At 33.0% G+C, this 25,239-nt stretch overlaps 2 protein-coding genes across 4 annotated transcripts; one reads left to right on the top strand and one right to left on the bottom strand.

Annotated features, from left to right (window-relative positions):
- Positions 1-8,834: 8,834 nt before the first annotated feature.
- Positions 8,835-10,783, bottom strand: Dcps (Decapping enzyme, scavenger). The gene is made up of 4 exons (XM_076776517.1): positions 10,191-10,783; positions 9,961-10,106; positions 9,384-9,720; positions 8,835-9,091 (listed from the first exon to the last, which is right to left on the bottom strand). The coding sequence occupies exons 1-4, from the start codon at positions 10,546-10,548 to the stop codon at positions 8,913-8,915; spliced, it is 1,020 nt and encodes a 339-aa protein (XP_076632632.1). The 5' UTR covers positions 10,549-10,783; the 3' UTR covers positions 8,835-8,912.
- An 809-nt stretch (positions 10,784-11,592) lies between these two features.
- Ugp (UDP-glucose pyrophosphorylase) lies at positions 11,593-25,185 on the top strand. 3 transcript variants are annotated; one of them, XM_076778706.1, is made up of 11 exons: positions 15,894-16,292; positions 20,221-20,299; positions 20,378-20,586; positions 21,577-21,759; positions 22,664-22,869; positions 23,194-23,269; positions 23,365-23,514; positions 23,597-23,735; positions 23,999-24,136; positions 24,217-24,383; positions 24,683-25,185. In XM_076778706.1, exons 2-11 carry the CDS (start codon positions 20,236-20,238, stop codon positions 24,893-24,895), a joined length of 1,545 nt encoding a protein of 514 aa, XP_076634821.1. In that variant the 5' UTR covers positions 15,894-16,292; positions 20,221-20,235; the 3' UTR covers positions 24,896-25,185. The 3 variants fall into 3 exon arrangements, with proteins under 3 accessions (XP_076634822.1, XP_076634821.1, XP_076634820.1); XM_076778705.1 differs by having other exon boundaries at positions 15,895-16,292; positions 20,217-20,299; XM_076778707.1 differs by lacking the exons at positions 15,894-16,292; positions 20,221-20,299 and adding an exon at positions 11,593-11,749 and having other exon boundaries at positions 20,350-20,586.
- Positions 25,186-25,239: the final 54 nt, after the last annotated feature.

Below are 25,239 nucleotides of genomic sequence, written 5' to 3'. Positions count from 1 at the left end.
TTAAAGTCGTATCATACCGGAGAAGTTAATTCGCCTAAGAGTCAAACAACAAAAGAAATTATTTTGGATCATCTTCTTGTCCCCTCTGAACTCTAAAGCCGTTATTTCTATTTAATAAATAGGTTAATGGCTATGAAAATATATTTTTCCTTCGTTCGCAAAATTTCGACAACACTTTTTATCCATAATTCAATTAAATAATTGAATTTTAATTTTTGCAAATTTAACAAGTGTTAATCTTATTATCTAGAGCACACCTAATTCAAAATGGAATAACATTGTGCAAAAAAAATGATATACTAACGTTTAGGGAGGGAGTATTGAAATGAGAAGGGTTTAACCTTGAAATTCATAGTGGTTTCAGTCGAGGGGAAAAATTTGGAAGATTTTGGTGTCGATTTGAATTTTTTTTATATTTTAGGAAAAACTGTTTTCATTTTTTTCCAATTAGAAAAAGCCATTTAAGAAAATTCAATTCTTGAGTGCGATAGCATAAATTTGAACCTTTAAAATGACGGAAATTAATATGTGGCGATTCTTAGCTTGTATACCTCATATTTTAAACATTTCGAATTACTATGAAACTAAAAAGGTTTTATTTTTGGGAAATAATTTTCGATACAATTGATTATAACCTCAACAGAGGATTCTACACACTGAAATGATGGAATCACATACAAACATAAGTTCTATTCGAACTTATTTTAAAATCCTACATTTTTTTTGTATTTCGATTCCACAAAAAATTATTGTCAAAATGTGAAATGTATAGTTTAAAAATTATTTGAATGGAGTTGAAGCACCTTTAATCGTCCAATCTCTAAGCCAAGTCTCCGTTTCTCGTTTTTAATAAAAATACAATATAAACGAGTTACAAAAATTCGAAGAAAAAAGATAAAAATAATATTTGGCCATTTTCAGGTGGAATCGATAATAAAAAAAAATGGCGACTCAGAATTTGAGATAGGAGGATTAAGGTCGTCGGGAATATAATCGCAAACGAAAAGGAAAAAGAAAGTGGCGCATAAGCGTAGCCACGAAAAAAGAATGATTTAGGTCAAATTCATTTTCGAGGCTTCCTTTCTCCGATGGAGGACGAAACTTCCTCGCAGGAAGTGGAAGACTTTCAGTTTCACAATTCACAGATGCGCGCAGATACCCTTCTCTCAACAACCGAGCAAACTATACTCAAACACTATTGATTTTTTCTATTTTCAACTCACTTGATTACGAAACGAAACAGTGGCAGTCATTGCAATTTTTTGATAAGACAATCGCAAGTAGTTTCTAAATTTAAATAATAAAAATCATTCATTTATACTACGATAGTGTGAATACGTACAAAATTCTACAGGAAGAAGTTCTCATAATGGCAAATATTAAAAGTTTTTCAAATAAATGGGGGATAAAGAAAACCAATATTACTTTCATCATCGACTTATATTAACAATATTCTTTGGTAGATGATTTTCAACTTACTCGGAAACAAAATACAATTGTAATTAACAAATAACAACACATATATGCATATTTGAAAATACATAATTTATTTATTGAAAAAATTCGTTGAAATAGTATTTAATACCTAATTCGAAGTTTAGTGGAAAATATTTTTGTCATATTTAATTTTTTTATTCCAAGCATAAAATGAAGTAAATCAATTCAGTTTACAAATATAATTCCTTGTGTTGTTGTGTGAAAACACCCTTGCTTTAACTTATCAAAATAAGATATTTTATGAATGGTTCTGTGTCACACAGCCCCCCCTCCCTCCCCCGCCGGTTACTATCTATTTTGAAAGTATGATTTAATACGTAAATAGTCCCCCTCGAGAGTTTCGAGTTTGACGACCTCAGAGACGCCTTAAAAGAAGAAATTCCCAGTTAGAAAAATTAAAAAAACGAAAGTCATATACTATTTTTAAGATTGTTTACTATTAAAGAAACAAAATTATATTCGAATTACTCTACATATATTCAACTTTAAAGACCAAATTTCAATTTAACGAAAATGACACGCAAGATTTCCTATAAAATCGAATCACTTTTCATAGTATTTTTACTAAATTAATTTTGAAAAAATAAAACATCCATCGATGTATTTCTATTATTCTATCCTTTCTTGCTTGTTTGAGTAATAATAAATAAAAATTTTGCAATAGTCATAGTAAGATTCTGTACTTTCTTCGTTCTGAAACGTACTATTTATATTATTTATCGAATTTACGAAAAACGATATTTGTTTAATCTAACGGTTTGAGAATGATAATATTTGTTTTCCTTCAAATTATACGTTAGATACAACATTGTAATTAACAAAAACCGCATTTTTAGAAACAAATCCAATAAAGAAAACTGATCATTCTCGGTTAACCCGAAAAATATATTAAAGGGTTAAATTAAATTAAATTATCTATATCTAATTATCTAGTGTGGAGTTGTTATTTGGATTAATTAGCGATGGTAGCGGTGTGTGTTTTAGATTCCACGAAATTCCATTTCAAACGAGCAATCAAGTTTTACTCTGTTTAAGATTCTGCTCCCATGTTCCGAATGGCCGTTCCGCGTTTCGGTCGGACGAAAGAATCCAGTGAACCTTTCTACCTCGAAGCGGTCGATCCGTTCTCCTAGTGGGACGTCCGGCGTGTTGAGTGATACTACACACACTCGAAACTTCTCCTTTTTCCCATTCACCAGAGACTTACGCGGTTGGTTACGTGCTCGGTCGTTGTTACTCTACGCCGTATCTGTTCGCGACGTCCCATCCTAGAGTTGCGGTTAAATCGTCCACTCTTCCTTGCGATTCCTCGGCACCAGGGCTTCTCAAACCTATGCTACTTCCATTTTCCTTCTAATCCATGCTCTCAAACCACAACCACTTTAACACTCGATTAATTAAAATTCCGTTTACTTTTAAATCTTAAAATTTCAAAATATCGTAACTTATACTAAAAGTTAGAAAACTTGCAAATATTATCATTAGCAATTTTTCGGGACGAAGAAAAACCAGAATTCTATTCGTAATTATTGCAAATTTTTCATTTAATTAAATTCAAAGAGTTCTTTCGATGAATTACATATTTTATTTTGATAATTTCGAGCATAAAATACACATAAGTTGTGAAAAGAATAAGAAAATTAATAGGGAAAAAGGAAATAGTTTTCAATGTAAATGAAATTTGATTCAAATTAATAATTTATTAGCTTTACGATATTAATATGAAAGTATTGTTATATGTTGTATTAGACTTTAGAGACTGAGGAGAATTTTCTTTAGGAATAGTTTGAAAATTGTATTTTAGAGAATTGATAATTGGAAATTAATTAAAAATGTCGAAAATTGTTAAAACGAGATTCTCGAACATAGTTAGTAGTTATGACAAAGCAGAAGCTTTTTATCGTCGGATCTGTGTGTGAAACGGTCATGGGAAAACAGAGCAGAATCTCATAAACCGGTGAACCTTACAAAAGGCACTCTAAGCGCGTTAGAAAGGAGGTTTTATAGAAATGGAACTCGGACATATTTGCTTGGAAAAGATTGAGAAAAATAAAACTTCTTTTCCATTTACCAGGACCATCCTGTATATACATATAGTATATAATATTTTTGTGATTTTTTAATAATTTTCAATGTTTTTAGATTTATTTGAAAATATCCTAAAATCCTACTTTGAAAATTCTGTATTTTTTTGACCATTACTGGAAAATACTTCAACATATTTGGATAAAATATTGTACTAAAATTATTACACTGAAAAATTTTTAGTTTAACGAATTTAGTTTTTAACGAATTTAACAGAACGAAATTATTATAAAACGATGGGAAGCTAAAGACTATAATGATTTAGAGCTCTAGCGTAACCCTTTATATCAATTCGTACAATCATTGTTCATGACAGTCGAATTAATAAATTAATAGGGGCAAACGATGAAAATGAATTCGATCATTTAATTTGAAGAATTGAATTTCAATTTCTTTGATCGCAAGAATCACGCGATCGTTTTACTGTGTGAAGAAATCTTCGAGGATCTATTTTTCCTTTAGTGGACATAGTAATCGGGAGTTTTACCGTTTATGAACGATGCTAGTTACGACGTCCATAAAAAGAATCCTAATTTCCTACAAGCTTGTTAGCTAAGTAACTCCTAATACAGAGGATTCGATTGGTTCATATATGGATCATTCCATACCAAATCGATCATTTTTCTCCGATAGCAGGGATTTAATCCAATCTAAAATACGCATAAGTACGGATATGTGCATTGATAAATCTAAAAATTGATTCATAACCGTGTTATCAGACGGCAGACCGGTGTCCAGAGTAAGCTTACCCCTCCATTTACGCATACCAATCCACGCCATGTGTACGTAAGCTTAGGTACTTTGGTCAGCTTAGGAAATTCAAGAAAGAAGGCGAATGTGAGACTTTCTTTCTTGCTTTCGAAATAGCTGAAATCCGATTGTCAACCTGCATACGATTTTGAGTCTCAACTGCCCAGGCATTTTTATTTTCCAACCCATGTATACCTATTACACATAAACGAGGTAAAGAATAGACCTATCGCTAGTGGGATGAACGCTATCGCTGTACCATGAGTGTTTTATAACATGAGATACATTCTTCCAAAGTGAAACAAAATGTTAAAAAGATCATGCATCAAATTGTAAGGGGATCCTCGTAAGAAGGCTTTAATCTTCGTAATAGTTTTAATGGGTCGATGATCGACAATGACTAACTTATGGTCACTGGTGGTCAACAATGAGGTGAACATCGAGGTCAGGTGTCCAGTGAAGATTTAGGAATGGTCAAGAAATAGGACCAATCGAAATAATGTTGTTCTGTAGACAAAGCGGTTCTTAACTCTTCACGTTGACACAGTCTCCCCACTCTTCGACTTCCCCACTCGAAGATTACCGCTGGACAAATTCTTCAGTACCCCTGGAGCATCCAGGGGGAACGGGTCTCGCGGGCCTAAGCCAGGCCATTCGTGGAGCGGTGACCACTGGGGGGACCAGGACTGACCAGGACTGACCAGAACTGACCAGAACTGACCACTACTGACCAGTGCTGACCAGTGCAGATCCGACTACTGACCACTACTGACCAGTGCCGGACCGTGATGACCACTGGTAAGAACTATTTAAAATTGCTCTCCCCACTTCTATTTTGTCGTTTGATACCAATTTCGTTACAATGACCTGATTTTGCCATGCTTGCCTAACTGATGTTATTATAATATGAATATTTTCTTACTTTACAGCTGGCCCAGTGGTAACCATCCTATTTGGTAACTATCCTATATACTGACCACAAGTAGTAAGTCCACTCCACTTATTTGTATTTTATTATTATTTGTTTGTTTGATGTGAATTCAATTTTATTTATCTATCTGATTTTATTTGGTTATTATGAATGTTCCTTTTCTCTGTTTCTACTTTTACATTGTTTGTCGAATTTATGTTATTACTTTGATATGTATAATATTGCAGGATATAATAATGTATGTTCAATCATATACTATATTTGTTTCTATACAATTTCATGAATTTGTATTATACTGATTAGAATAAGTTTTTTATTTTTTCGTTCTTGCTCGAATTCTCGTAATATTCTGCCGAAGTAGTTTGATTCTTTCATTTCGTTTAATTGTTTGGTGTCTTGATCCAAGTTTCTTTTGAAAATTCTTTCAACTCTCTTCGTTGGTTGTGCATCTTTCATTAGTTGCATTTTCGTTTGTTTCTTCTTCGACCAACGATCGTTGATCACAGAAGATCTTTATTAATGGAGGGTGGTTGGGAATCGGTTAGGGTTAGGGTTAGGGTTAGGGTATCGAATGTTCGTTTTGATATGTACAACATTGTGTCGATGCATATATCATATTTGTTTCGACGACGTTGATTAATATAAGATTTTTATTAATGGAGGGTGGTTGGGAATCGGTTAGGGTTAGGGTTAGGGTATCGAATGTTCGTTTTGATATGTACAACATTGTGTCGATGCATATACCATATTTGTTTCGATGTCACTGATAAATATAAGATTTTTATTTTTATGTTTCAGCTTAAATTCTTGTAATATTTTGCTAAATTTCCTTCTATATCACACTAATATAAATATTAGTTTTGATTTCAGTTTAAATTTAGATTAATAGCAAGGACATCGAGGGAGTACGCCACAACCGCCGAGGGACATTTAATTCTAAGTCGATTAGATTTAAGCTTCGTCGCGAATCTTAAAATTAACGTCGAAGATTTCTTTATTGTACATATTTTCGCGTTTTACCAAGCAATTATTCAATAAGTAGCTTCTCGTTTTCTCGTTCCCTCGTTCCCTCGTTCCTAGCTTCGGTCACCGCTGTTTCATCGATTGAAACATGTGATCGGCCGTGTATCTGGTCCGAAAGGTCTAATCGCCTTCCCTTGGTAAGCTTGATTGAGGGAAAACGGCACTTCGCTGGAAGGTGTGGAGTTTCCGTATTCTGCGGAAACGCATACCTTCCAGCGGAAGTCGACTCTGTCTCAGGTACTCTCTCTTTGTCAGACAGCCTAAGTCGGGTCCTTCGGGCTCCCGGCGGGTTGCGTTGGAGAAATGGAGACCTCGATTCGGGGTTGCAGTTCTCTGTTTTCTTGTTGAGATCGAGTTAGCAAGGGCAGTAGGTTCGATCCTCGGATCCGCTGCACGGTACAGCATCGTGTCGCGTCGCGTCGCGTATCCCACGATTTAGCTTCATCCCTCTTTTTAACCAAATAATTGCTTGGTACAACTAAGTCAAGGAACTTTGTTTCCTTCTATCGTCCGAATTTTAGCTTCAACTTGACTAGACTTGAGCTTCGACGTTAATTTTAAGTCCCTATTGTATGCGTCTCCTAATATTGCCAAGTAATTATTTAACAAGTAGCTTCTCTCGACTCGTTCTCTCGTTTCTTGCTTCGGTCACCACTGTTTCGTCGAACGAAACATGTGATCGGCCGTCCAGTTTGTCCGAAAGATCTAGTCGCCTGCCAATGATAGATCGATTTCTAGAAATAGAAATCAATCTACCAAGGGTAGTGTTGATTCGATCCGAAGATCTGCTGCACGGTTCAGCATCGCGTCGCGTCGCGTATCCCACGATTTAGCTTCGTCCTTCTTTTAAATAAAATAATTACTTGGCATGACTAATCTAGTTTCTAAGGATGTAAAAGGGAGATCGATGGAACTTGGATTCCATCTATCTCCCTTCGGGTCTCCATTCGCAGCAACCTCCTCGTGGTGAGACCTGGGTAATATTATTTAGCGTTTAATTAATAATCGTATCGCTCTTAGCTGGGTAATGCAATTATTAATTAAAAGCTAAATAATATTAGCAAATTGGCTGCGATCCGCTTTGTATAGGTCATCGTAAATATAGAGCTTCTTCACTAGATTAGTTTTGATTCTCATTGATTCATCAAAGATTCTAGAGTATTGCCAGAGACGAGGTATACAAGTAGATCTTTCACCCAATGTATTTTTCGGCCCATTTTTATGAGGTCTCGAAACCCCATTACCATTTTCATGTCGTTCGTAACGTTACCAACAGATTCAGAAATGAATTTTAATCCCTTCCCTAGTTAACTCACATGGATTTACGGACATACTACAGCTGGCTGCCATCAATACTAATTCAGTGAATAGTTTCTCAACTGACCGCCATCCATGTGAAGAGGACGCTAAAATCACCTCCGAATTTTCAGGTCGGTATGGCAGTCAGATTGAGTCACGAAAGTCCATAAGGTGAAAGGTCTACTCTTATACCGCGTCTGTGCTTACACCTTATGGACTTTCACAGCCTGAAAATTCGGAGTTGATTTTAGCGTCCTCTTCTCATAGATGGTGGTCAGTTCAGAAACTATTCACTGAATTAGCATTGATGGACAAACAGCTGTAGTTGCGCGTAAATGTATGTGAGTTGATTATGGGAGGGATTGAAAAAGGCAATATCGTATTATCAGACGGCAGACCGATGCCCGAAGGAAACTACCTCCAATACGCGTTAGTATGCACAAAAATTATCCACATGCGAGCATACACACACTACGATGTGTTCACAGCTGTTCGCAGATTGCCGTCCTACAGGCGGATCTTTAAATGTTAATAACTTTTAAACGAAGCCTCGATTAACATATTACTATTCTTGATTTTCGTCTTATTTTGACCCGAGGTTGCTGAACACCCTTATCCATAGTGTTCATTATTAAACAGAGTTACTCAAATCCTTAAATCTATCACTATATTAAGCGATCATAGTTAAACGATCCCACAGTAATATAATTTTACCGCTTGAATTATATTACATTTTTAACCTAAAGTTACGAGGCCAACTAACATTTCCTGGCTCCCTGACTTCGCATCAGATTCGTCCCCTATTTTCCAGATATCCAACTACAAATTCATGTGACCTAGTGACTCCCCAATTTTGTATCAGGTTCGTCCGTGTACCTTACTAACAGACTGATATATTCCGCTGGAAATATTTCTTTTTCCCTCTCGTCGTACCCGCCCACTCCTAATAGTAATGAGTCGAGTTGTTTCCCATCATATCTTAGAATTCCTTGCTCAAGTCGAACCTCGGCGTTATCTACAATCTGTATCAACAGACGGATTTGTTTACGTATGACAGCGTGAACTACAGCTGGCCAATTTTTGGAATAAACTTCCGATTTCAATATCCATGTTCAGTCTTGGGCATTTAAGTGAACATTATTTTACATCGCTCGTACGATAAAAATATAAATTGTAAAATTTTTTAATGACTAGGTTGTAACGATCGTAAATAATGCCTATTTTCTTCTATCTTTAAAATGTTAATATGTACTGCACGTAATTTATTTACTTCCATATATTAACGTATATAAAATATAGCGTTCTAATACATTTTCTAGTACAATTTTTAATCTTCTATGGATTCAGACTTTACTTCGGTCAAAACTCCTTCCTCTTGAAACTTAATACATAGAGGATCTCCGGCAGCGACCACAAACGAAAGAACAGCTTTTTTATAATAATCCGACATCAATTCAAGGTTTCTTATCACAACAGATAAAAGGTGCGCCTTCTCTGCATAAATGCCTGCATAAAAAAATCATTTAAAATTGAATATTTTTACAAAACACGTAAAATAAAAACGGTGGCAAAAAAAAACAAGAACGAAGAAAATTCAACTTTTCATCAGATATCGATATTCTTTGTATTTTTTCATAAAGCAAATATTCAATATTAAGACAATAGGTTGAATTGCTATTTTGATACAAACATACTTTTCTTTTTTTTTCTCATACACTAAATAATTCAGAAGCTGTTCAAGTTGTGCAAGTTTTGTTAACCACCTTGTATAATATAATTGAACACATTTCATATTTACCTGGAGTTTCGAACATGAGGTATGCAAAATGTACATGAAGATAGTAATAGGATGGTTGGTAGTGTAAATATATCCTAAGTTGAGAAGCAGATACATTGAATTTCTTTGAAATCTCCTTCACTGCAGAATCCCTTATGTTCTTTAACAATGGAATATGGGAGGCATTCAACTCTCTTATGCATCGAATCTTTTGGAATGGAAGTGCTAATAATTTTAATGTGTTCAGTTCTCCATTCCATTTCAAATCATTCACCAAAACAAATCCAATGTTTTTATCTCTATCTTGGTACACAACTTGGTTTTGTTCTGCTTTTTGCTCTAAAATATTGTATATCCACTAAAGGAAAATTATAAAATACAAAATGATCAATGGATAAAGCTAAAAGAGTGTAATTAAATTACAATAAATTTACTTTAAATCTGTATTCAATTTCTCATTAGTTTTCTAACTGAAAAATTGCATTATTTTGAAGTTTATTTATATATGTATTTAGTTTTATGTGAATTACAATTGAGCATCTATGCTCTGAGAATGAATATAATTGTTCTGAGACATTTCTAAGTAAATTGTAAGTACCTGAAAAGAAAAGCTGCTGGATTCTATATGTGGAAGAGTAATTTTCTTATAAAGTTCATAAGTTTCATCCACAATATATAATTCCTTTCTTTTGAACTTTTCAATATGTTTAGGTGTTGCAGGATGTATAACCATCACATTTAACTCTAAAATCACATGAAAACGATCGATTATCTAATGAGCAAAGCTAGCAATGTTATGGTTTAATTAATTAATTAACCACAACTTACCATTATATTCTTTGATTGGGGAACAATGGTAATTTCCGTAAACATCGTTGCTATAATGTTTCCGTAATATTGTGTCCTTATTAAATAGTTCTTTTTTCAGCGATGGTACATCGTCAGAGAAATTTTGCCTTTCGAATAAAACAACACTAGACCCTTTATGTCCTTTAAATACACCCTCCACGCACACTTGCTTTCTCAAGCAATTGTTTTGTAGAATTTTATTTATTTCAAACGTGGACAAACAAATCTCGGTCTCGTGTATATTGACAACAGTTTCGGACGAATTTTCTGCATCTACTTTTAATTTCTTCGTCGGAGGACATTCCTCCCCATCGTTGTTTAAGGATAGTTCCGCCATCTTTAATGGCGTTCTCTGATCAATCACTGATCATCAATGTGGATTGTGGATAGTGTGGGCCACACTGTGTGACCTGATTTGGATTCAATAGTCTCGCCACAACTTGTTACAATTTACGATTCTTGTCTTTACTGTAGTATATCTTCGATCTTGTACTTGTGTGAACATAGCTAGATTAAAATGTGCTACTATATTCATTCTGAATTTTGGAGGGAAAATGAAAGCTGAGAACACGTCATGTAATTACAATATTGTTTATTATAAAATCAATTATGTTCAAATCCGTGTAACTGTGCGCCCGATGTAAAACATTATTTATATTAATAACATAGAACTGAAAATCAGTACGCGATTATACTTTTTAACTAGAGTTCGTTCGTTAAACACCTATTTAATTTTCGTCTGATCTAAATTTTGTTTTTGAGTTTAATTACTTTTAAATTTTTGATTTTTATCATAAACGTTAATTTACCGACAACCCGCGCAACAAACTAAAGAAAACTTTTCGAATTACTAATGAATTTATAAACATTCTATTAATATATTTCTTGGAGCCCATTCTTTTTTTTTGACATCAAAACTACTGGATAGTCCACGCAACATGTGCATCTCTATAATTTCCAAAGTATGCGTTTGCTAAAAAAATTTTATATAAAAAAGTTGCATGGTTTAAGAGGATACACTATGTAGTGTATTTATCTTTTTTATAGGTGAAGGCATTTCGGAGATTTGAAAGTTAACTTTCTTTTTTTAAATGGAGTACTATACTTTTTATACCAAAATATGGAAGAATATCAAATTCTAAGTAAAAAAGTGTTGATTTGTATTGGCCTGAACCTAATAACTATCGAGTAATTTCATTTTATTTCTTGAACATTTTCACTGTTCTACAAAAATCTGTTAAGGCCGAATCTCCAATTTGATATTACACGAAGGAAATTTTTAAGAAATAAAATGAAATTATTCGTATACACGCACTATACATGTATACATATCGCACATATATAGATATCAAGAAATTGCAGGATCCTCAGGTTGAGTACGACTGTTATCTATAGCTATAAGCGAAATCCAAACACCGTGGCTCGGATCCAAAATTTCTATTCATAATCTTTAGTGAAATTACAAAAGACGACATTCAAAAGATAAGTTTTAGTGGTCTGTGGGACTAATAACAATGCTGCAAGAGGATGACAGAAAGGTAAAGGCATTGAACCTTGTCGTGTCTCCACCATTTTATCCTTACACATTAGTCGAAACCATCGATATTTCCAAATCTTGTTTGTTGGTCAGTTTCGGTATTTCCCAAACTTATATTAAATACTGACAAGGTTAGGATTAATCGAGTTCTTAGTGTCATAAAATTCATTTTTTCCCACATTTTGAGGTTATTTACTGTTTCATATACAATATTGCACGCCTCCACGAAGAATTTCTTGTTCGAAACAATTATCGTACGTCATTGTTTCCTTGAAGTATCTCATCGCAACCTTTAGTTTGGTAAAATGGACGATTATATAATTATTGAACGTAGTTCCTCGCTAAAATCCTCGCGTTGAGTATTATATATACAGTGAATTAAAATTAATATTTGGATACTAAAATTTTTACTTTATTACGCTGTAATTTTATTTATGATTATAAATATAAATATTTTTTCTATATATTACATTAATATACAGTATCTATTTAACAAAAGTATAAAAATTATTTGCATATTCGTAGTATTTGCTGTAGTATGTGTTTTAAATAAAAGTTCAAATTAAGTGTAGAACACTTCAGAAAATTGATTTTTGCACTAAACTCTAAACTAATTTAATACTTTGTACGATGTCCTCTTTGTTACATAACCTTTCTTAAACGTCGAGGCATGTTACAAATTATTTTTTTCAAATAATCTGTGTCTATATTGTTCCATTCTTGTTTTAGTCTTTGTTTTAAATGATCCTTTCACACATTTTCAATAGGGTTTAGGTCTAGGAACTGGGGAGGTGTTTGCAATAATTTCAGATAATTATAAAGTAAATATTCTTGTATAATTCATGCTCTTATCGTACAACATTATATCATTCTATCATGTACTTTTGTTTTTTAAAATAAACTCTTTAGCAAAATATAATCTCTTCCTCCTATTCTTTTCATTTACATATAGTTTTTTCCTTGCAACTTTCATATTGTTTGAGGAGTTACTTTTTTTCTACTCTCTTTCAAGAGTTCACTAATCAATTGCAGTTCACTTAACGTAGGAACCTTCTTCATTTTCCTAATAATTTTATGCCTATCCCGCATGTTTAACTTTCTAGGTTAACCTTTTTGCAGTATAAATTGTATGTGATCTTCACATTTACATCTATTAACAATGTTTACTGACTGTATTTTTAGATGATTTTTCTTTTGTGTTGTAAAAAATCATAATTTATATAATTAATTGTGGTGTATTTATTAACTAGATACTTTATATTGATATAATATATAGTAAATGTTAATATTTTTTGCCCATATAATTTCTATCCTTATGTAATTATTTCTCTTAGTGACTATTAGTATAAATAATACGTAATATTTACTAAAGTAAAATTATTCGTTTAAGTGTTATAGTAAGATTTTCTTATTATTTCTTCACTCTACGAATATTTTTGTTCACCACTGTATACATATAATAGTCTTAAAATAGACAGTTATGTGTAACTATCGCGATATTCTGCAATCGATTCTACTTAATACTACGATAGAATTAAATATTCTTCAAATTGTATATAATGCATAATAGTTTTAATACATTAAAACATTAAAACTATTATTCTATATAATTCGACGAATTTTTATAAGTTCCCCTTTTATAACCTTATTTTACCGACTATACTGTTTTAAGATATTTTCGAGCCTTCGTTTTCCATTATCGATGATTTATATTGCCATCATTTTTAATTTCAGTTTCAGTTTCAATAGTATACGGTAGAACTTTGTACAGTATATTTCTTAATTATTCGTCGTTATCACCAAGGTTATTTAAATTTTATCGATACTATAAGTTCCATGAATTTGAATGTTTCCATTGTACTTTAAATTGATACGAAATATTTTCTGTTGAAACGTGTTGTAAATATTATTCAGTTGTTTGTGATTCTCCTTTTATAGACTTATCTTACGATTCTATAGTGTTCAAAGATTCGTTCAAGCCTCCATTCTTTATTATCGATCATTTATATCGTTATCACTGTGGTATGCAATTATTATGAAATATAGACAATCAACTTTTTCTGTTACTCAGTTTCTGCATTGAAAGAGTAAACATTGTACGAGAAATTACCACCAGATACATTTTAATATCATTTTACAATCTTTATCATTTTAAGTTCGTTTTCAATCTAAATATTACATCGTATAATTCGTAATTATTGAGGACAATATAAAAAATTCGTTAAACTCAAAATTAATTTCGTATTAAATGATTGTACTGAAATTCTATTGTATCGATGAAGCAAGAATAAGAATAATAAGAAGGTATTTGTTTAACGAAATTTATTTTCGTTGTTTCTACAACAGAAAATGGCACGTTTCAAAGCCGCGAAGGCGATAAATGAGTATTTTTCCTCATAGTACGTTTATTAATTTATTGCGTAAGATTAGACGCGTAACCTGCGGTTACGATTCGTTTATCCGTCCAAGCTGAGAAGCTTACGTTGCAAGCACTAGTATGACGTACATACGTTTCTATCTATTGTTCGCGTAACGTTTAGGTTAAAGATGAAAGATAGGAGGAAATAATTAGAAAACGACAACAGAGAATCAAGATGGCGGTATTATATAAAGCATTTAACTCGATCGCACTAGTAAGACTAGAAAAGAATTTTAGTATAACACATCTAATGATTATTGAAATAACCAGTTTTATTGACTTGCAGTTTTATTTAGAACCTTAATATGGAATTCTTTTTCTGATCGAGTTTGGTAGGGTATTTAATACACAAATTCAAGTATCAAAAACTTTCATGTAGCCGACTTTAACAAACTTACGAGATTTTTACTTAATATCGTCTTTGGGTACCCGAAATTCTTTCCGAGATCCGAACATTGCAAACTTTTGTGTACCAAAATATTTTTGGACGCTCAAACATGGCAAACTTGCGGGTATCCAAGTAACATAAATTTTCTTTGAAAAGACGTTGATCTCGGGCACCCAAGATTTCCGAAATCACAAAAGTTTTGAGTACCAGTAAGTTTGGAATGTTCGGATCTGAAGATATTGGGTACTTGAAACTTTGTAATATTCCGGGACTCTGAGCTCACAATCCATCGCAACGCGTCGAATGGACCAAACTTGTGAAAAATTTGTGAAAACTATAGTGTTACGATCAGGTATAATTCATTGAAAATAATGCAAGAAATAAGTCTATATAGGCTATAATGATGCAGAATGTTCTTCCGAAAAGCCTCAGTGGCCGATTGGTACCAAATTTTTGTTGGGCGAGGGAAGGGGGAGATGAGGATTTTAAATAAAAAATTTTAGTTTCGAGTATTCAATAGTTTCCGAGATTTTCGGAAAAATCTTTCACTCTACACAATTGAATTCTATTTGTACGTACACGTTTTCAACAGTGTATGTGTGAAACATAGACTTATTTTAGTATGGTATTTTATGTCAAATGAAAAATAGCCAAATCTAACCTAATATCTCGAAAACTATTAACTCCCCGAAGCTGAAATTTTATATTTAAAATCCACACCCCCTCTCTCTCATTATCTATAAATTTCATGTCCATCGAAGAGGTGTGCCATTCGGAAGTGCAGTCTATACTACGCTAGTCGAAATTCGTAGTCATTGAAATTGGTTAAGTTGGTACTTCAGATTCACGCCGTTGTAACAGTTGATCTTTGGCCGTCGCGATGACAGTCGTGAAAATCTCAAAAACTGTTAAATACCCGAAGCTAAGATTTTTAATTTCAAATCCGTACTACTTCTCCCCCTCCCTCTCCATCAAATCTCATGTCTAATCAGTCACTAGAGTTTTTCGGAAGTACAGTCGTGATGCACGCCAAATTTTAGGTTAACCAAGTAGATTTTATATTTTTCTAAAACCAGTTGAAAACGTTATGAGAAAATTGCATTAAAAGTTTATTATTTTTCTGGCTTGATCGTCATGTGGGAAAGAAACTATTCTTTAAGAAACAGTAAAGAAAACTTGATAACGTATATATTTGAAAGACTCGTATTCACAGAGGAAGACTACCGACACTGATTGTCGAATAGTAATTATCGGCTTGAGCTCCGTGAGCCGTCCAATAAGACGCCGAAACGGTTCGTCGAGAAACAGAGCACGATAAGAAATTCTAATGTCGATGCTGCGCGTGACCTCGTCGAACACAGTCGGAGACGCTCCACGAATCGTCCGATAATTGGAGACCGCGATCACGGAGTTGCAGAGTCACGTTGCCTGGCTGCGTTATGATAAAAAGTCGCGTCCCGAAGGTCGGTCTGATAAATACGAAAATATCGGTATTATTCTACATATATATAAGGCGATTCGTTTCGATAGTGCTGCGCTGATAGCGGTTTCTGTTCCGAAGTCGTCGCTGATTTGTGTGACAATATAGTCGAGCGTTTTCGTGTCACGTGCCCGCGTCGTGTTGTGTTTATTCGTCGTTCTGTTGCAACCGTTCCGATCGGAGAATCTTTGAACGAATAAGTCTCGCGCGCTCTCGGGAAGTGCTCGCCGAAAGTGAATAGGAATAACTTTTGTATCGTAAGTGACTGGTGCCCGGTTTTGAGAGCAAAAATACAGAACGATCAGTTGTACAAGCGTCGTGAGTGAACAGGGAAAATAAATTTTAATAAAACCGATTTTCATTCACGTTTCTGATTCTTGTATTTTTTTTTTCTAACTAGTTTCTATATTTATATCCAAACGTAAATTCGGTAGATGGTGCTTTGCTTGATTCGGTAATTGCCCGATTAAGACTCGCAGGGGTTTCGATCAGAATACAGTAGAATTTCGATTATCTGGCATAATCGGACTGTGGCAATGCAGGATAATCAAACATACCAAATTCATATGCCTACATACGAAGCGATAAAGAAAAAGAATATAATTTCAAAAACAACCGTGGATAATGTACTATAGTGATTTACAGTATCGATAAAAAGTAAAATATATGGGTGAATGTATAACGCGTATAAAATATATATTATAATATAAATCTATAAGTATTTACATACACGCGTATACATTTTCTTATCTAAACATTATTGACAATAATGCAGTAAAATAGAGAGCACTTCAGAGTTTGAGTACTTCACGACAGCTTTTTAAACAATATCCATAAGTCTATTTACTTCATCATTTTTTACCTTTCGTTAAATAATTAATCTTGAAAAATATGCAGGTTTATTATTTTCGTAATGTTATAATATCTATTACACTCTGTAAATGTGATAAATATATTGAATGCATTGTCAGTGTCATGTCAAAAGATGTTAGTTGTATTATTTTTATCTTGGCCACTGTTCATTTTTTTTCTAACACCTGCTGATGTATTGTGCTTTGGATCATTGTATTCTCATTCGCTTCTTCTACAACTGACTCATTTTTATTTGGTCTAATTCATTCAACGATTTGATACGTGAAATATAATCCGTAAGACTTATCGGATAATCGAAATTCTACTGTATTTGATTCTTCTTCTTCTTATTATTATTATTAATGACAGCCCAAGCCAATCCAGCGTATATGTTCCTACGAATATTACGAAAAAATATATCACATATATAAACATTACAGTGTTTCGTGTTATAATTACATACAAGTCTTATAAATTTTAGCCTTCTTTATTCATATAAATACAATTTAAAGAAATCGATGATATTAATGATGATAACACTAACAGCTTAGTTGTTTTATTAAAAGTTTTATGATTTTAAACGACTAAGTGTATAATGTTTCATTATTTATATTGAGTACTTGGTCTAGATTCAGCTGTACTTCCGAAAAACTCCAGTGGTTGATCGACGTGTTTCGAGAAGAGGGAGGGGGAGAGGTACAAATTTGAAATTAAAAATTTTAGCTTCGGGAATTTAATAGTTTCCGAAATAGATTAGGTTTGGCTATTTTTCATTTCGAAAAGATCACTCATCGCTACGCATATTTAGGTTGGATTAGAATAGTATATCGCAAAGTAAAATTTAACATAAAAACTCATTTTTTGTGGGACATATTATAGCCTCGTTTATCCAAATATTGGGAACAATGATGTGGGAATTGTGGGAATCAATTACAATCATTTTTGGTGAATAGACCCATCCCCGAAATCCTACGTACTTTCGAGAAAAAAATTCCAGTAGGTGGACAAATCTGTCGACAAAATTAAAAAATTTCAAATCGTTTTGGAAAAATTATTTTCGGTTGTGGGGATCAATTGCAATCACTTTTGGTCAATAGACATACCCCCAAAATCTTACGCATTTTCGAGAAAAAAATTCCTTACCGAAAATCTAATTTGGCGCCTAAATTTTTCGACAAAAAAAAATTTCAAATCGTTCTGGAAAAATTATTTTCGGTTGTGGGGGTCAACTGCAACCACTTTTGGTGAATAGACATACCCCCGAAATCCTACGCAGTTTCGAGAAAAAAATTCTTTTCCGAAACTATAATGTGAGGTTAGAAATGTTTCCCTGAAATTTCTACAGGCGGAACTTTAAACGTTAATAACTTGTTAATGAAGCCTCAATCAACAAATTAGTATTCTTGATTTTTGTCTTATTTTGGTCTCTATATGTAGAAATCATAAAATTAAATATTAAATATCTTTGTAAATAATAAGCATTAAAAGAAAAGCTCGGGCACGTGTTTTTTTGTTTTCGTTTTAGAGTCGCTGACTCGTTGAAACGCTGAAGATACGTAATCACAAGCGCAATAAATGTAATTCAGAAAGGTAGCATTTAAGATTCTTTGTCATTTCTATTTTATAAAATTAAGCATCTTGATTAAAACGACTGTTCTATTATAAGACTACAGTTAAATGCTGCATGCTTGTGTAACATAGTAATACATATAATAATCCAGCATATTTTTATTCACCTAATAACGTAAAGGAAAAACCAAAGTTATTATTACAATAGTCGAATCATAAGTATGAAAGAAAATTACTTGTTATGTTTCATAAGCGTCGTAAAATGTAGTGGTGCAGATGATTCGATAAATTTTATTCAATATTCAGGTGACAGTAACTGTATTCAATATTTTTCAATTACCATAATGTCACCACCACCAATGTGGATTATGGTATTGCCATAATAGGGAATGTACATAACCTATAATTCGACTTATTTAATCTGAGATTTTCATTAAACATTCATGTAAGTGCTTATCTATAAAAGTACAAACAAAAGAATGTCTTAATTAACGAATGTTACGTAAATCGTATTAATTTCTAAGCAATTATTGTGTCAAAAGCAGTGATTGAACCAATACATGTATTTTGAGACTCCCCTTTAAGAAAGGTTAGGAACCATTAGCATGAAGAATACGATGTGTAAAAATACATAAATGTTTCTTTTCGTTAGTCGACAACTTTGATAAAACTAAAAAGAAAACATTGCGTGCTGTGTATCATCGTTCATATTAATCATGACCAGCATTTTCTATTCACTTAGAGTGTTATATCTATGTATAAACGTGTCTGCTTGCATCATCATGATGTAATCGAGTATGTTCAATGACATCTACTATGTACAATGACAGTTTCTGGAATTAACATATACTATTACTCTGTACGTTCGTTTTTAATAAATCATTGAATCGATTGATATCTTAATATATCGAAACACTTATTTTGGATAGTTTTTTATTTTATTATCTACTTTAGTACAATCTATCAAATAATACTATTTGTACTGATTTTGACAGTTTGTGAATCTAAAATACCAACTGAATCGATTTCAGTGATTATGAATTTTAACTAGCGTAGTAGACTGTACTTCCGAATGGCACATAAAATTTATAGGGAACAAGGGAAAGCGGGTTTGGATTCTAAATGTAAAATTTTAGTTCCGAGATATTAGATTAGGTTTGGTTATTTTTCACTTCGAAAAAACCACACATCACTACACATATTTAAGTTGCATTAGGATAGTATATAACAGAGTAAAATTTGACATAAAAACCCATTTTTTGTGGAACACTTTATAGCAAAATTTATTCAAGAAATGGAAATGATGGTATTATTATAAATGATTAACTCAATCATTTTTGATCATCGAAATTAAAATGTAATGCAGCTTGACAAAAAACAGGATAAATTTTAAGTGGGACGCTCTATAGAGACTGAAAAAATAAAAAAAAATAACTCCCATTTTCATAAATGATATCTTTCTTGTTTTTACAATCATAAGTGGATGACTCGATATCTGAGAAAGATAATTAAAAATTGTAGAAATAATATTGACGAATCGACGATAAATTGAAAAATACAAGTGTTACGTGTATGGTATTTCTCGAAACAAAACAAAATAACCGTTACTGTAATGTTTTTAAAATAGTTGTAACGCGATCGATTTGTTAAAATGTTCAATGTAAAAAAAGATTGTGAGGGGATATTTCTTTGTACAACTGGTCGCCTATTTGCTTTTTGCTCGATTAAAAAAGTTTTTCGTCCGTTGGACGCGTTTTAAGAAAGGAAACGATTTGAATCATGCACGGTTACTCGAAATTGGATGCTGGTGATGCAGAAGTGAAATTACTCGGAAAAAGAAAAGGTATTTATCGTTTAGTTTTTTTATTGGGTCGTTCGTGAACGAATCCACAGGCACGTGGTCATCAACGCAGTCCCTCAGATGCGCAGGCGTTTCGTGAGAGGACCAAACGCGATGCCCTGATCGAGCTTCAAAGGGAATTGGATAGACTAGAGTCGACAGCGACTGCGGAGGCAAAAGAGGAAGTTCAACGACATTTTGCTGGCTTTACACACCTCTTCAAACGATTTCTTGAAAACGACGGGCCGTCGCTAGAATGGGAACGCATTCAAAAACTTCCAGACGACGCGGTAATGTTTACCATTTTTTTTTACCAATCTTTACCATTTTACTCTAGTTAGAGCTGGATGAAATTTAGGGGTACATACGTCACTCGATTCGTCTAATTCAATACATTATTAATATGCATTTCATTATTTGCGGAAATTCGTTATTTTTGTTTAAATTTATCGGAAAGTTGCAATAAAAAAAGTAAGGTTAAGTATATTTTGATCCAATTGTTTTGAGCCAATCGATCATTATTTGTCCTATAAAATAAGACCATTGCAAAACAGTATTTATATTTAATTTTAGTTATATAATGATACGACGTTAATTTTAAGACATCTATAGCTGAGTTGGGGTTGGGTTAGGTTAGAAGCCCCGGGGGGGGGGGGGCAATATTTTGTAATGTTGCTGCACATACTGTCTACCTGACCTACTCTTGCATAGTATGTGCATAAAAAAAATGACTTTTATACATACATGTTTAACAAAGTAGCATTTGACTACCTGGCATTTATAATTTACATCATGAACTTAGTGGCTTTGCCCTAAATCTGTTTATTTTTTTCGGATTTTTCACGAACGACTGTATCTGATTTTTATAAAGAAATATAGTTGGGGGCTGCAAAGAGTTGCCCATTGTCTTCTGCTCATATCAGAACGACCGATAAGCGAGCATATATAACGGGTGGGCAAAAAGATTCAATTTAACAAATTTCAATAATATACTAATTTAACCTAACTTATATATGCATGTACGATAAATTTATATACGATATAAATTATGCATCTATATCTTTTGTCGATACTGAAATATAACCTTTTTTAAAGAAAACAAAAGAATAAACAGATTTGGGGCAAAACTATTAAAACAAACGTTTACCGAAATTTAAAGAAAAAATATTTTATGCTCACAGTTTAAACCGCGAATTAAAATTCTTTAGGCTTCAAATAAAATAATATTTCGAAAAATCGTCAATCTTCTTTATTATTGTCTACTATTTTCTTATCTTCAGATAAAAGATTACAATTCATTGCCGATACCGGAAGGAGAAGAAATCAAACGCCTTTTAAATAAATTAGTGGTTATCAAATTAAATGGCGGACTTGGGACTAGCATGGGATGCCATGGACCGAAGTCTGTAATTGCAGTTCGTAATGGACTTACGTTTCTTGATCTCACAGTTCAGCAAATTGAGGTACGCGCGCGCGTGTGTGTGTGCAATCATACATACACACATATACATAGGGTTTCTCACCTAAACCTGGCCACCTAAATATCTCCATCGATCTTCGTAATACAAGAAATATATCATACACAGTTTTAATGCAATTAAGAGACCAATACATTGCAAAACAAACAACATTTTTTAAGCTTTCAAGGTTATCAATATTTTTTACACGGAAGTAAAAAACTCATCCAGATATGTATATGATAATAACCTTGGAAATGACCATTGACTCTGAAAATTTAAATGGAACGTAATATTTTTGTTTATCTAAATTGCAAACTTTAGAGACGATCTTGTGAAAAAAGGGGTTTGCAACGTATTGGTCTCTTCGTACCATTCAAATTACTTGTAAAATATTTTTTATATTATTACAATCGGTGCAAATATACAATAAATGGCCTGGTTTAGGTAGGACACTTTATACAGGATGTTCGGCCACCCCTGGGGGAAATTTTAATAGGAGATTCTAGAGGCCAAAATAAGACGAAAATGAAGAATACCAATTTGTTGATCGTGGCTTCATTAAGAAGTTATTAACGTTTAAAGTTCCGCCTGTAGAATGGCAATCTGTGAACAGCTGCGTACGCGTGTAGTGGTTGTCACTCAGAAAACTGTGAGGCTGTCGATACATCATTAAGTAGAGTTTCTCATGCTGAGTGAGAACCACTATCGCCCGCACGCAGCTGTACACAGGTTGCCTATCTACAGGCGGAAATGTAAACGTTAATAACTTTTTAACGAAGCTTCGATCAACAAATTGGTATTCTTCATTTTCGTCTTATTTTGGCCTTTAGAATATCTCCCATTAAAATTTTTCCCAGGGATGGCCGAACACCCTGTATACATATATATAATTTCTCTTTACGACCAGTACTTGAATAAAACATACGGCGCAAACGTCCCATTGATTTTGATGAATTCTTTCAACACGGACGACGATACCCAACGAATAATCAGAAAATACAAAGGAATCGACGTCGATATTCAAACGTTTAATCAAAGTTGCCATCCTCGTATCAACAGAGATTCTTTGCTTCCAATCGCCAAACACTGCGATGTTCCCAACGACATTGAAGCGTAAGATTAACTGCAATTTATTTCTGCATCTTTGACCCTCGAATAGCGGACTTCCGGATCTATTTCGATCCGAATTTACATATTATTATTTCACGTTCTAGTACGAGACTTTTGGTCGCGTTATCATATTTTTAAATTCTTTATTTATTAATCTCGTTAATTTAATGAGCTTAATTAGAGTCAATATTATTATTATTTATTTATTTAAAAACCAGAACTTGACGACTCTGAAAGAAATAGATTGTAGAAGTCAAAATGGACCGGGAGTCCGCGGAGTTAATATAAAATTCTACGCGTAATTAATTTATCAATTATTGTGTGTAGGTGGTATCCTCCAGGCCATGGAGATTTTTACGAAAGTTTCCGGAATTCAGGTTTACTGGACAAGCTTCTAAAACAAGTATATTTCATCATCTAAATTTGTATTAATAAAAGTAGCCATTTACATTATTATTATTATTCATTTGTAGTAAATGTTATGTTTATAAATTGTAGGGTCGCGAGTATTGTTTCATTTCGAACATCGATAACTTGGGCGCAACTGTAGATTTCAAAATTTTGAAGTTGTTATTAGACAAACGTGATTGTGCTCCTCCTCTTGAGTTCCTAATGGAAGTTACTGACAAAACACGAGCAGATGTTAAGGTAATAAAACTGTTTTCATTTTTCAAAACAGTACTTAATTTACAACTTTCATATATGAATAAAATTGCATGGATTGCTATAGGGAGGAACGTTAATTCAATACGAAAATAAGCTTCGACTTCTGGAAATTGCTCAAGTTCCAAAAGACCACGTAGATGACTTCAAGTCTGTAAAGACATTCAAGTTCTTCAATACAAATAATTTGTGGATAAAACTCAGCGGTACGTGTTTATGTCGATTAATTTTATATTTTCAGGAGGGGGGGGGGGTATATGCACCCGATATTTCCGGTTCCAGTACGTTTCTTTTATTCGGATCTGGAACACGAATTTTACACTCAATGTTCCAGATTTGTAAATCTTTCTATTTCGATAATTATCCGTTTCTAATCGTAAAGTTTCTCGACTGTTTTTTCAGATGTATAAGTTTTCCTATTTAAAAATTATCGTTTCATAGTCGTAACGTTTCTTAATTATTCTTTCAGCCGTCGAAAGACTACTTGAATCAAATTCCTTGAATATGGAAATAATCGTCAATAACAAGACTTTTTCCAACGGTTTGAACATTATTCAATTGGAAACGGCCGTGGGGGCAGCAATGAAATCGTTCGAAGGAAGTATTGGTAAGAAAAATGCGCTTCGTATACTTGGCATACTTTGTAGAGTTTTTTTATTTAGAAGTAATGCTAAAACTGTATTGTAGGTATAAACGTGCCACGTAGCAGATTTTTGCCAGTAAAAAAGACTTCAGATTTAATGCTTGTTATGAGTAATTTGTATACTCTGCGTAATGGTTTCTTATCGATGAGCCCTCAACGTATGTTCCCCACAACGCCTCTCATAAAATTAGGCGATAATCATTTTTCCAAGGTTATTATTTTAATCGTTTGCTCTTTTAATTTTCCAAGTCGATTAACTCCACAAAAGGAAAAAGAAAGAAATTGATAAAAGAATACAAATTTTCACTTAAGGCTCTAGGTACTTTAAAAATTTTAATTTCTTTTTGTCAATTTATGTTATTGAATATAATTATTCAGGAAATTTATATGATATAATAAAAATTGTGTGTCGATCGTATGCTTCGACATGAAAATTTTATAAATATTAAAAAAGTGGAGTTAATCACTGTGGCTTGTAAACGGCTTTTATATAAATAATTGTTGTTTCAGGTCAAAGAGTTTTTGACCAGATTTCCTACGATACCGGACCTTTTGGAATTAGATCACTTGACAGTGTCCGGTGACGTAACTTTTGGAAAAGAAGTGACACTTAAAGGAACTGTCATTATTATCGCCAATCACGGAGAGCGTATTGATCTTCCGTCCGGCACAATTTTAGAAAATAAAATAGTTTCCGGTAATCTACGTATTTTGGATCATTGAATGGTCCATTGTAGGAAAGAATTTAATGTTTTTGGTCGTTATGAATTAATATAATTTAATATATGTATACATATATATATTTTAATCATATACATATATATATATATATACATATATATTTCAAGTGTACAAGAAAAAAGAGAAAACTAAGTATAAATTAAAAGCATTAAATTAATATTAAATTTATTCAGTGAGATATAATATACGTTTATAAACGCGAAATAAATAAAGCCTATTTTGATAGTGATGTACAAAAGATTGTATAGTTAAATGTATATTTGTTATTTCTATTCAGTTTTATGTGTATCTATCAAAGAGACACCTACCATTTAATGAGACCTTGT

The sequence above is a fragment of the Colletes latitarsis genome, chromosome 11 (assembly GCF_051014445.1).
Source record: "Colletes latitarsis isolate SP2378_abdomen chromosome 11, iyColLati1, whole genome shotgun sequence".
Taxonomy (NCBI): Eukaryota; Metazoa; Arthropoda; class Insecta; order Hymenoptera; family Colletidae; genus Colletes; species Colletes latitarsis.
Note: the sequence above shows the minus strand (reverse complement) of the source record. Positions and strands in the feature narration are given on the sequence as shown.

Excerpts from the sequence above, each read along its gene's own strand:
- Dcps (XM_076776517.1), bottom strand. The coding sequence starts at position 10,548 with ATGGCGGAACTATCCTTAAACAACGATGGGGAGGAATGTCCTCCGACG. Across the intron at positions 10,107-10,190 it reads CCCAATCAAAGAATATAATG|AGTTAAATGTGATGGTTATA; the intron begins GTAAGTTGTGGT and ends ATGTGATTTTAG. Across the intron at positions 9,721-9,960 it reads CCAGCAGCTTTTCTTTTCAG|TGGATATACAATATTTTAGA; the intron begins GTACTTACAATT and ends ATTTTCCTTTAG.
- Ugp (XM_076778706.1), top strand. The coding sequence starts at position 20,236 with ATGCACGGTTACTCGAAATTGGATGCTGGTGATGCAGAAGTGAAATTA. Across the intron at positions 21,760-22,663 it reads TCACAGTTCAGCAAATTGAG|TACTTGAATAAAACATACGG; the intron begins GTACGCGCGCGC and ends CTTTACGACCAG. Across the intron at positions 23,270-23,364 it reads TGGACAAGCTTCTAAAACAA|GGTCGCGAGTATTGTTTCAT; the intron begins GTATATTTCATC and ends TATAAATTGTAG.